This window comes from Parus major, chromosome 8 (genome assembly GCF_001522545.3).
Source record: "Parus major isolate Abel chromosome 8, Parus_major1.1, whole genome shotgun sequence".
Lineage (NCBI taxonomy): Eukaryota > Metazoa > Chordata > Aves > Passeriformes > Paridae > Parus > Parus major.
In genome coordinates, this window is record NC_031777.1 from 11,643,758 (window position 1) to 11,656,688 (window position 12,931).

General features: G+C 35.9%; 1 protein-coding gene across 4 annotated transcripts in view; it reads left to right on the forward strand.

The window, feature by feature from the left end:
- COL11A1 (collagen type XI alpha 1 chain) overlaps positions 1-12,931 on the forward strand; it is a 132,656-nt gene that overhangs the window by 78,730 nt on the left and 40,995 nt on the right. For all 4 annotated transcript variants that reach the window (XM_015636767.3, XM_033516416.1, XM_015636768.3 and 1 more), the window contains 7 exons: positions 617-670; positions 3,636-3,689; positions 5,800-5,844; positions 5,971-6,024; positions 6,112-6,156; positions 9,241-9,294; positions 10,132-10,185. In XM_015636767.3, the coding sequence (XP_015492253.1) occupies positions 617-670; positions 3,636-3,689; positions 5,800-5,844; positions 5,971-6,024; positions 6,112-6,156; positions 9,241-9,294; positions 10,132-10,185 (360 nt within the window). The remainder of the gene's footprint in view (positions 1-616; positions 671-3,635; positions 3,690-5,799; positions 5,845-5,970; positions 6,025-6,111; positions 6,157-9,240; positions 9,295-10,131; positions 10,186-12,931) is intronic.

The following is a 12,931-nucleotide window of genomic DNA, read 5'->3' on the forward strand; positions in this document are numbered from 1 at the left end:
TTGCCTTTGAAAGTGGCAGGCCATCACTCATGCTCTAGAGGTCTAAAGAGACCAGCTCAATGGAGTAGGGTACTGTATTTCATTTCTGGGAATAGTTGATGTCAGTGCTGATCAGTCTGTTCTGAACATAGCAAGTTGGTAATGGTTGTTGACAAATCCATTGTCAGCAAGTAACCATTGGGGTATAATTTATCATTGTCTCAGTTTAGAACTACTCATGGAAAGAATTGATTCTTCAAATGCCTATTCATGAAAGTCAACCATCACACAGTATTAATTAAAAATAATTTCTTCTCACTCAAACCTATTAACAACCTGATTTTTTAGAGAATAATTATTGTTTAATGATCTCAACCACATAGAACAGCACAGCACTTCATGGAAGAAAAAAACCTTTCAGGTTTCTCTGGATTCATTCATTGGAGTGGGATTTCTGTTTACATTTGGAACACTAAGCCCACTGGTGATTAATTATAAAAGTGAGAAATTGATTTAATTTAATATTATATTCCATGGAGTATCATCACTCTGTGTTGTGGATAAAATTATTTGTATGGAAGCTTGCTGAACCTCAAAGGAAGATACAGTAAAATTTAACAGTGCCTTCTCATTACAGGGTAAGCTTGGTGTACCTGGACTGCCAGGATATCCAGGAAGACAAGGTCCAAAGGTGAGCTGTAAATGAGCTGTATGTTGAGTGTTTTGACACTGGTCACAAAGGCATTTACTTCATTTCTGTCTTTGGGGAAGCAGGGTGTGGACATCAAAGAAAAGGAAAATTTTCCCATTTTCCTTTTTGACAGTCATATTCTGAAATAAAATCTTCTACAGTGTGGGATCCCCTAGGTCAGGCTCTTAATGGAGCACTATCTTTCCTCTTCTTAATACAGTATCCTTTAGCATCTTCTCCTGCGTTGTATTGTGCCAGCAATTGGAAAAGGAAGGAATTGCTGACATTCTTGAAAGAGAATAGGCATTATATTGGCTAAATGGATGCTGCTAGTGATGGGAATTTTCAGTGTGGTGCAGGGATTCCATTTGTGTGATTATTGTTTCTTCCACGGAATAAACCATATTTCTTTGAAATGTATCATTTACAATTTTCTTCATGTTTTCCTTTAGTTTCTTTTAAGACAAACATGACAAAACACAGTCCTTAGTAAATTTAAGTGACTGTATCTATCCTTCAGCTACTTTACATATTTGAATTGCAATATTAAAACACGTAGGGACTTCTGGTTTTTTATGAAACAAGTTTCTATCAAGTTAATCCTAAAACATCTTTAGGAAATGGGCAGGTTAAATTAATTGAAGGATCTCTTTTCTGAGATAGAAAGAAAAAAGATGGAATAAAAGTAAAGTTCTACAGACACTGTGTAGAGGAGACCATTAGGGAGACATTGTAGCTCCAGCCCCTCCCAAAGAAGACCCACCTAGGTAAATACCACAAGTAAAAGAGTCCCTTACCACTCCTACACACCTGAACAATCAACCTGCAGTAAAATCCTCAGTTCTGCTCTACTTTGGATTTATTTCTATTTCCATTTGAAATTATGGGGGGTTTTGGATGAAATACAACTTCCTGACTGGCAAAGGGATTTTCTGACTCTGCCCTATACTTTGACCCTTTTTAGTCAAGTGAATGGGCTACCTGAAGAATGCTTATTCACTGAACACTGCATCAATTAAAAATATTAAAACTGCTAAAAGTACTCATGAAAACTATTCACCTTGAAAGGCACAGGGGTTTTGGCTTCAGTTTCTTAATTCAAAATGTCTGAGATCTTAGTCTCATTGTTCTCCTTTAGAAGTGTGTTGTGAAAAATCTAAGATAAGAGTTTTACATTATTCAGTTTGAAGAACAAAAATTATGTCATATTTCAAATAAAAGTTGATTTTTTCTTTTTTAAACAAAGACTTCACCAAGAACTTCATTGCATTACATTTTTATCACATTAAAATTGAAAAAAGTTCTCAAGCTGCATTCAATATTGCTCTTCTAATTTGTTGCTTAAATTTCCAAGAAAGATTAATGACATCTACGATAGATAACTCACTGGTGACTTCTTTGGAAACTGAGTCACAGGCCAGTTCAAATAAACATGAGTGAGAAAAAAGCAGCACAAAAATGTATTAGCTATGTAAAACAAATAGGAAGTCTTGTCCTAGTATTGTCAAGAAAGCTGACATCATTCTTCTTGTTGATACTTGTTTTCATTAAGGTTTTTTCTGAGAATTGTTTTTAGAGTTCTCCCATTATCTGATAATTTTCAGTACACTTTTTTTTCTCTCCAATCCAGTCCATTTGATTAGCACAGTTGCAAAAACTACTGTACATGAAGATATTTACAACCAAGCTATGACTACTAGTGCCCCATTGTTTGGTCTGGCTTTTTTCCATCCTTTTAATTGTAAGGTGCTTGGGCTCCACAGACTAGAATTTTTAGTTTTATTCTTATATAAAGTTATAACTAGGGAAGAATTAAGAAGTAAGAATGGAAGTGAAAGGAAAATGAATATAAAAGGAAAGGGAAGGAAGAAAAATACTACTTTTCTGCCACCAGTCAATATCAGTAAGGGTTTCATTAGAATCTGTGTTAGAGAAGTTGTACTGCCTCTAAGTCTTCTATGGATAATTGGAATGATTATGTAAAACCAGGTTCATTAGAGGAAAAACAGGAGTAAGAACAAGAGAAATAAAAAATGAAAAAATGTTCATTTCAAAGAGCACCAAGAAATTATGTTTTAGGGCTTTGTTATATGCATTTTATTTGGCCCTAAATGCTAACAGCAAGCTGCACTGACATAGATGCTTTGTGACAGCAGGGACTCTGGCCAGAAAATTTTGGTGGCTGACCAAACAAAAAACTCTCTTAATTTTCATCACCAATCAGTTAAAAGTGTATCTTATCATGATTATCACCTCCTTAATCCCAAGTTCCTTATGAAAATTAGGAAGGTAAAAAGTCTGCTGTCCCACCAAACTTCTATGCCAGAAGCAAAGAAGAAAATAGTACTGTTCCCATTGGAATGGGCAGTTAGCAGAAGGAAAGGGGAGAAAAAAGGAGGAGGAATAGTGCTGAGAGCAGTTTCAAGTCAGATAATCTCATAAATTCTGCTTATGTAAGAGTTGCATGGATCAATTAAATGAAACTGTCCATTATAGTGAATAAAGAAGTAATTAATTTACAGCTCAGTAAAGTGAATAGAGGATGTGGCAAATTCTTACCATTTTTTGTAATTATTTTTTAAAAGAGTTATCTTACTGTGAGGCAACAAGGCCTTGTTTGTTTGTCTTCATTATGATACATTTATTTCTAGAGGACTGTTACTTATTATTACTTTCCTATTTTTAAAAAAAAGGTGCAGATTTAATGAACATTTTATTGTCTAATAAGATGACAAATAATGTCCATTCTATGCATTGATTTTTTTTTTAATGCTTTCTGGACTTGAGGCATTATGGTAAGTTTATTTACAGTTTTCCTAAGTTTATTTACAGCTGTCACAGTTGCAAGTTTGACATGTACAATGTACATGAGTTTGGAGTTGTGTTTTATGTGCCCATTAAATGTTGGCTCTACCACTGTTTTGCTCTTGATATCCTCTGACATTTGCACTGGTTTCTTGCATAGGGCTCAACTGGTTTCCCAGGATTTCCAGGTGCCAATGGAGAGAAAGGTGCAAGGGTATGATAATTCATTCTTGCATAACACTTAATTAACTTCTAAAATTCAGCACTAGGGGAAAAGACTGAAACCTAGCTTTAATAGTAACAAGTTACTATCTAAAGAATGATAAAAACAGGCTTTTCACATTCAAGATGGACCTCTATCTTCATGTAAAACAGGACATACCGATGAATTATTTACAAATCTTTAAGGTATTAATCTAAATATGCTAAATATAATCTATAATATACTAAATACAAGAACTTGGACACTTTCTTGCTGTACATACTGCCATAATTATATAATTTGAAAAAGGGACTAAAATTCATCTTTGCTGAAGGATTTGGGGTTTTTTGAAGACAGTATAGCTGAGTGAGTTGGCAAGAACTATTTTCCTGTATCTCATGAATTATCCTGCTACAATTTACCCTCAAGGAAATTCAACTTGTATTTCATTAATATTCTGACTTGCCACAAAGGGTTTTATTTTTTAGGCTTAGTTTCAAAAAGGCAAAATATACCAGACAAATGAAGAACATGTACTATTACATATATTTTAAATATGTAAAATTACACATTCTGCTGCTTTGTTTGCTTGAAGCAGGTGAGGGGAAATGTGTTATGCATGTTCTTTAAACTATAGCAAATAAAAATAAGTGAGAAAGAAGGTCAGTGTGCTGTTGTCTCTAAAACTCAATTGACTATAGTAGGGTATGTTAGAAAGATAGTGAAATTAAGATTTGACTCAGAATTCATAGCTGATAGCAACATCAAGTTAAATAGGTAATATAGATTATTATTCTTAAAACAGAAATTCATTATTTTAAGGGGAAATATATGAAATTCAATAGCATTCTCATTACTTATGTACAGTTTAAGTTGTTCTTGTATTATTTTATCTGTGTTGTTATGTACAGGCACAAGCAACAAAGCAATGCTCAGTTCATCTGTGTTGTGAAGAAATGAGGGAACTGCTAATAAAGGCAGCAGATTGAAAAAAAAGCAAAATGATAGCATCAAACAGGAGGCTAAATTATGAAAATCTTACTATATTTATTTGTTTTCAGGCATTCATAAAGCTTTAAATTCAGCTAGGGTATTAACTATTTAACTAATAGCATCAAACCGCTGAAATGTTATGCTGATCATCAATGAGCCCATAACTGTAGGTTTTGTAATGACAATCAGATATTATTGTTAATCTTGCCTAGAGGGTTATCATGGTGTTTTATGCTACCACACATACAGGTACTAGGAAAGACAGTCCCTGTCCTTGAGCAGATCACAGTCTGAGTAGCATTTCAAAAACAATACATAAATTTTATTCTGCTAAGTGAAATAAAACCAACAGTAAAAAAAGGAAAAGGAAAAAAAACCTGTCAAGAAAACAGGTGAATGCATTTAATTGGTTTCCAATAAAAAAGGCAGCTTTGTGCTAAAACATCTCTGATGATTTTTTTGTTGCTGGCTTGTTTACCTCAGAGATGAGAAAGTACCATCAATTTCCTTTCTCTACCTGAAAAATACTTTCTTGAATTTTAAGATACTTTGCATTACAAAGCACAGAAATTGCAGTGCAGAGCCTAAAGAAAAAAATCACATTGAGCATGATTAGGACATACATTAAAGCAAAAAATTAAGTATTGGTATTCTGCCAAGTATCTCTGTTGAGTATGCATAATTTCGGTAGATATTACAGTGCCCTTTTCTGTTATAAATTAAAAGAGGCTTACCCTTTCTTTTCTGTATTAACCTGTGGAGCTGTCCACAGGAACCTGGGAGTTGTTTTTAAGGCTGTTCACGATGCCTAGTCCTTTAGAGTGCTGCAGAGGGGCTCTGCCACCTTCAATACTGTTTTAATGTAGTTTAAAATGGTCTAATGCCTCTGAAAGAATCTGACTCTCAGGCAAATTTAGTGCACTTAGCCACAAGTCTCAGTGAACTCAGAAAGATAACCAATTTTATCAAGGACCATGATTCTGTAAATTGAAATGCAAAGTAGATAGTTAAAAGTAAAATAACATTTAAACTTAAGGGAGTTGCTCTCTGCCTACACTTCAGTAAAAAAAAACTTTATTTCACAAACAGAGTGCCTGCTAAGATGATTTCTGTGAACTTTTCTTTCCAGGGATTGCATGGCAAACCAGGCCCCAGAGGACAGCGAGGACCAACAGTAAGTTCTTTTGATTTGCAGTGTAGAAGCTTGTGTAAATTGCCTCCACTATACTGTGAAGAATTACTTTTATTAGATTATAATATCCAGTATTTATTATCAAGTGTATCTGTGTCAAATTGACAGGGTCCAAGAGGCTCAAGAGGTCCCAGGGGTCCCACTGGTAAACCAGGTCCAAAGGTAATTGTCAAGCACACTGTATAGATTGGCTACAGGCTGTTTATTTTAAATCAATGTAAAACCTTGAACATTCTCTTTCCTTTCCAGGGCACTTCAGGCAATGATGGTCCTCCTGGCCCACCAGGCGAAAGGGTTTGTGAAAGCCATCTTTGTACATGTTTTTCCCACTATATAAGAGTGTGATTCGAGGGTGGGAGGGTTGTTTTGTCTTCAGTTCTCCCTCTCATATCTCTGTGCTACTTTGACCAGAGTAACCAGAACTAACAAAACCTCAGTTCCAATGATGCTTTTCACAAAGTTATGAATGGGATGGCTGAGATTTTCTGAAAGCTTTTTCCAACTGCATCTCAGTTATGTACATATAGATCACAGAGAGTACATACACACTTTGTTTTCCATCCATGTGCTTTGTATACATCCCTGTGAATTACAGGTGTACTCACAGCTTAGGCTCTTCAGAATTCCTCACTTACTGCAGTTTACTTCCTGTTCATTGGATTAGCAAACACTCAAGACACATCCAGAAGATTCTTTTTTTGAAGCAGCTGAGTTTTTTTGGTCTGATCAGCTAAGAATTCTCTTCAACCTATTTTCCTCAGAAAATTCAGAAAATGCTTCAGAAATCCTATTGTTCTCTCTAAAACAAAATTTTCTGGTTGCTATTATCATAACAATCAATACACAAATCCACTATGCAGCTCATTGTACAGCGCTGTAAAGAAAGAAGAGTATTAATAAATCGTATTTGTAATGGCAGCACTTGAAAACCAAGTCAGTATAAGTGGATGAGCTTTCTGCCAAAATATTTTTGCCAGGCTTAAGCTTTTCTTTTGTTTCATATTTCATTAAACTTACCTTTTTCATATAGGAAGCCTAAAGATCTCCCAGTATCCATGGCAGGGTCCCAGTGTTCTGAGTGTTATTCCTCAGGAGGGAGCTCCTTGTGCATTTTCCCCACTCCATAATGTCACTTTTTTTGGCACTAGTTAGGATGTGGGATGGAGAGAATGAGGCATAGACCAACAAAGGAAATGTAGGTGGCTTTACTCAGAGGAGGATCAGAGGCAGCCAAGCAGAAAGGGAATAGCAGATCCTTGTGGAAGAGGAGATTGCTGACAGCTCCAAGAGTTTGCAAGGAAGAGAAATTGTGGGGGTACTAAAACAATGAGCAGATCAATCCAAGATGAGGGCATCCCTGGAGAGAAACTGATAAAAGCAGAGATGAAGAATCATAGAGCACCATGTCTCTCATCATTTGTGTAACATAAGTGTGAGGTGTCTATCTGCTTCCCAAGAGGGATGAGTGTCAGCCAAAAAATAAAACTGTCATCTCTATTCCTCTGAGACTATTTCAGCTACCAAACATGAAAATAATAAATAATCTATCCTGTGTAGCTACTGTTAAAATGAAACTTAATAAAAAAATGAAAATGTAATTTTGATAGCACACTGTTAGTATTCTGGTGCTTTTTACCACGTAATCCATAAGTCCACTGACCTGAAACATGCAAGCCATACTGTGAATGAAAAGAAAAATGTAACATTTCTTCCTTAGAAAGCCTGAAAACATGAGAACAGGGGAGATGATTGAGAAAGAAGGTGCATTTAAATGTAAAACTTTGAGTTGTGTTCCTATAACCCAGTTTCTGAGACTGACCAATTTAATTCAGGTATTTTTTAGCTGAGTCAATTTTATTAGTTTTCCTCTATAAAGTGCCACCTTTTCTTTTCTTTTTTTTTTTTTAAGCTTTATGTTATACCCAGAAACAAATGAGGAAAGTTAATTTGTTCATAGACATGGCATATTGAGAAATGACCCAACCCTCATATGGAGCATATTTGTGTTATGAAGGTTTCAGAAACAGACTTATATCTGTTTTTGGGAAAAAAAAAATAAATTATGGCTCAGGCAGTACAATCACAAAGACTTCTCTCTTTGCCTAGCACTTCTTAATTGATCCAGATTTACATATATATATATATATGTTATACTGTTATATATACAGTAGTTCAGTATAATAGAAGTCTGCTCTGGAATAAGATTAATTTCAGATTGAATTCTCTCAGGCTGGGCACAAGGGATCCTCTCCCCAGCTACATTTGTGCCCTGCTTTGCTCACTACCAGAGGCAGCTGTGCTCTGCAAGCCTGGGCTCTAAGAATGAGGCTTATGGAACTCTGAGGAGCAAGAAGGTAGAATAATTTGGGAGCTGTGGCCTCCTGATTCAAGTCTTTTGCACAAATCAACATTTCTGCTGATGTCATAGCAAACCCATACATCATACACCAAACAGAATAGGATAAAGCCTTGCACATATGAGATGGGTACCTAACTCAGCTGTGGAACCATGGAAAATTAATAAGATTATTAAGATTTCTCTTAGTACACTATAAACTAAAGAGCAAAAAAGATTTTCATAAGCTGACATTGTACCTTTCAGCATGTGAACAGTAAATTTTAAAAGCTGTTCTCCGGGGTTTTGTTTGATAACAACTTCAGAAAAAGTCATGTAAGCTAGTACTTAGTGTAAATATCTATGTGTATAGATATTTACATGTGAACATACATGCATGTGCACACAATGCACTCTGTTGATCATCTTTAGCTAAATTTGTAAAACCATGCTGCATGAAATTTTTCTCTCTCCATATATCTGTATATAAACAAAACGATAAAAATAAAATTTTCATATATTATAGGACTTTTAATCTATATTTCATAATAGCAAAAATGCTGTATTTAATCCCAGCTACCTCTGAATAGTTTGTTCTATTTGGAATTTCGTAACATTGTACTGGTTTGAAATATTATCAGAGTTTAGGAATTGCCAAAGATGAACATTTGACTGAAAGTTAAAAAGATGACCAAACTATTAATTAAATCCTCTGATTTATGCAACATGGAAGAACAGTGCTTCTAACTCACAGTTGGTTTCTACTTTATCATGCACAGTTTTAGGGGTAAGATGCAAACATAGCTGATGTAAGTAGTTTTCCTCATTTTTTTTCTGCATTCCTACACAAGCACCATTGCTTTCAGGAAATCCCTCCAGTGTCTGTGCATGTGAATTGTTGCTACCAATATTTATGACAGTGTGGCTGAGGCTTTATGCTTAAATCCAGACCTTACCTGCAGGGTTCCTATATTTTATAATTGAAACAAACTTTTCAATCCAGCTTGAGTAAAACTTTTCTTGTTTGCTTGCCTTTAATCCAGGGACCGCAAGGGCCTCAGGGGCCTGTTGGATTCCCTGGACCCAAGGGACCTCCAGTGAGTATCTCTTTTCTTAAGTATGGGCAACAACAGGAATGCTAATTTTTGTAGACTGCCTCTGAAGTGAATAGCTGAAAATTTATGTGAAAGGATGGTTTATGTATAGATTACAAATATTCTTGTTGAGCCTTAAGGGTTTGCAGTCACATATTTAACTTAGTCACTGGTGCAGCTGTTAAGACCGAGAGTAATGCACCAAACTGCACGTCTGCTGTGTCCTGCCAGTGACCACGTGACACACTGACTTCAGACAAAATGCTACTTTGCTGCTGCATATTTTCATTAAATGATTGATTCACTGAGGAAAAAATGAAGAGGGAGGAGGCAGTCATTAGTAGCAGAAACATATGGAAGAAATAGCACCTTTGAGCTGCCCCCTGAACCAGTTTAGGTGCTCTTCTGGTGGGCCTCTGCTCCTGTGCAGTACCAAAGAAACAAACCACCTGTAACCTTTCCCTGCCATGCATTTGTTACTTTTATTTCCAATTCCAAAACCTGAAATTTCATCAATTACTTCTGTAATGCTTCGATTTGTGTTGAGTCATTAACGAAAGAAAAATGGAAGTATAGGGACTTTCCATGATTTCTGAATTTTGAGAAATCTATTTTGAACATGTTTGCAGGTGACAACAGTCATTCTCCAAGCAATTGTTAGGACACAATAGGAAGGACACCAGGTTAAAATATTCTTAAAATCCTAGCTAAATAATGCAGTTAAAATTTACCAAAGACTAGTCTAGAAATAAACAGAAAGCAGAGATTCTGACAGCTGATTGAACACTTTTTTTGGAAATGGCGAAGAAATTGCTTAATTTTTGTGTTTTATAATTTCAGGGTCCACCTGGAAAAGATGGCTTGCCTGGGCACCCAGGACAGCGGGGTGAAACTGTAAGTAAATGTACTCTGCTGTGTTAGTGTTGTCCTAAAGGTCATGATTATGTGATCACAACCAAAGAAATAGAGACAACAGGGAAAAGGGAAAGGGGCTGGCACCAAAAAGTTAAGTAACTGTACTTTCCTTGTAAATGGGGAATGAGAAAGCTTTATTTTACTCCTATGATATAAGTGTGAGGTTATTCTTTGCTATGTACAGTTAGTAATACCAGAATGAGATTAAATATTCAATAGAATAATTTAAATCTCAATTTAAATTAAGATTTTTCAGACAATTACTATACAGTAGTTTTCTCACTGAATGACATGTACCAAAAATAGTAATATAAAAAAATTCTTATTGATAAACAACTAGAAAACTGAAAAGCCAAGACCTTTGGGAAGTAGGATCAGGAATGATTGAACCTATTAAAATAAAATAAAATCTTGGAACTGTGTAACTCTGCCAGGAATCACAGTGAATAAATTCTGTCATCAAAATGAAAAAAATACTATGTTATGCTTCTAATTAAATTATCTTTAAAAATCATGCTATTTCTGTAGTGTCAGAATGTTACTCATATTCCATTATAAAATAAAAATTCTCACTTGTAATTTTCAGAGCTAGGGAAAGCCATAAATGAATTTATTAAGGAATTTTCTCAGCAGGTAGAATGTAGGCTCCAGCTTCACTAGAAATGTGTTAGTGATTGCTGAGTCACTTCCACTGCTGGAAGGGGGAACACTGAACTTGGAGTAACACATCCCTCTGAAAATCTCTGTTTTCTTCTGCTAGGATTGTAGCATTGTGACACTGTAATGCTTTGCAATGATAGTGGCTTTTTGTGTGTGAAACATGATTGACTCCTGCTTTGTTCTTTCCCTTTGCAATGATGCAAAGTCTGTGTTTTGTACCATAAAGATCAATTGTAATCACTGTTTACAATACAGGAAGCTCAAACTTGTTCTTTAGTCTGCTGTTAAAAAGTTACAATTTTCCCTTTGGTTTTACTGCTTTGAACGTGAGCCACTAATGTGCCAGTACAGCAAAGAAATCAGAGAGCATCCTGTGCTGCAGCAGGGGGATCTCTGCCTTCTGTCCAGCCCTGCTGAGGCCAGGAGCAGCTCTGGGCTCCTCAGGACAGAGAGAAAGGGGACTGGAAATGGGACTGGAGCATGTCTGCTGTGGGTAAAGACTGATGGAGCCAGGCCTGCTCAGCCTAGAGAAGGCTCAGGTCTTACCCAAGTACAGAAATGCCTGAAGGGAGCTGTGAAGAAGATGGAGCCAGGCTCTTTTCTGTGGTGCCCAGTGACAAGAGGCAATGGGCGTAAATTGAAACACAGGAGGTCCCATCTGAACATCAGGAAATGCTTTCTCTGTGTGAGGGTGACCAAGCACTGTCACAGAGTACCCAGAGAGGCTGCAGAGGCTCCATCTGAGGTATTCAAAAGCCATCTGGATGTATTCCTGAGCAACCAGCTCTCAGCAGCCCTGCTTCAGCAGAGCAGTCGGACAAAATGACGCTAGAGGTCCCTTCCCACCTCAGCTGTTCTGATTACGTGATTGTAACAAAATATTCAAAATACAATGAAACTGTGGTCTCTGCTACTGTGTGAAATTTGAACCAGGTCCTCAGGATGCACTCAGCACTATGGTTCTCTAATTTTTTCTCACTTTTGCTTTAGTAGGGTTGTACAGATAAAAAAACCCAAATAACTTAGGAGCAGATGGAGCTTTTCATTAGAGCTGTTTTCTGCCCTGTGTGTTTGTAAACTTGGGCCAAAACTGTGTTTAAAATACTTTTCTCCCATGGGTTCTCATATATGTGTTTTTGTAGAAAATCAGATGGTTATAAATCAATCAGTAGTCTTGTTGACTTTCTTTTCCTGATGAACATATCCACTTCAAGTTTTTAAAAAATGTATAAATAGAAAACTTTCATTACACTCAGTGGTAGATAAGGATATTAAGAATTCTGTTTCTTATTTAGACACATATCTTATTATAAAGTTCATTGGTGCACATGGGCATTTTGGCAATTAGGGAATTAGGATAAGAGACATAGACAAGCTTAACAAATTAGAGAGCCAGATTCCCAGGTTGCACTCTGCAGTTTGCTTATGGAATAATAAGCACAAGTTGACAGCAACCAAGGTAACTATTGGTGGAGAAGAGGCTGCAACTTGTTCCCCCTAGTAAGACATGCAGACTTTGAAGAACTGACATTGTTTGTTGAAATTGTAGACATAGGAACAGTAATACCTTGATAAATAATTTAGAATATAAATGTAGGAATAAGCTTTATACTGAAAACCAATATTGTGCCAGTTTGTCCTTAGAAGTGATTATAAATTTCAGTGATGTCAATCTCAGTTTGGCAGGAGGCATCAACAGTGAAAATTGCTAGATTCTGTCTGCTGTTGTGGAAGAATTCGGTCTTTCATGCTTGTGAAAAGATAAAACAGAAATATACTACCTGTGTCATCTATTAGAATTAATTGAAAACCTTCTTGCTACAGTAAATCATTTCATGAAATTGTCTTTCACAGAAAATAACAAAAAAAAAGAGAAGGTTGAAATAAATAGGCAGTTGAAAATACACATGAGACATTAGTGAAATTTAGTGTAATTTTTTTTTTATTTAGTGTAATTATTTTTTTAATTTAGTGTAATTAGTGTAATTTTTTTATAGTTAAATATTTTAGATGGAGCCATGGAAGGTTCAGGTCTTATTGAGTAGTTGTTGCTGAAATCTCCTTT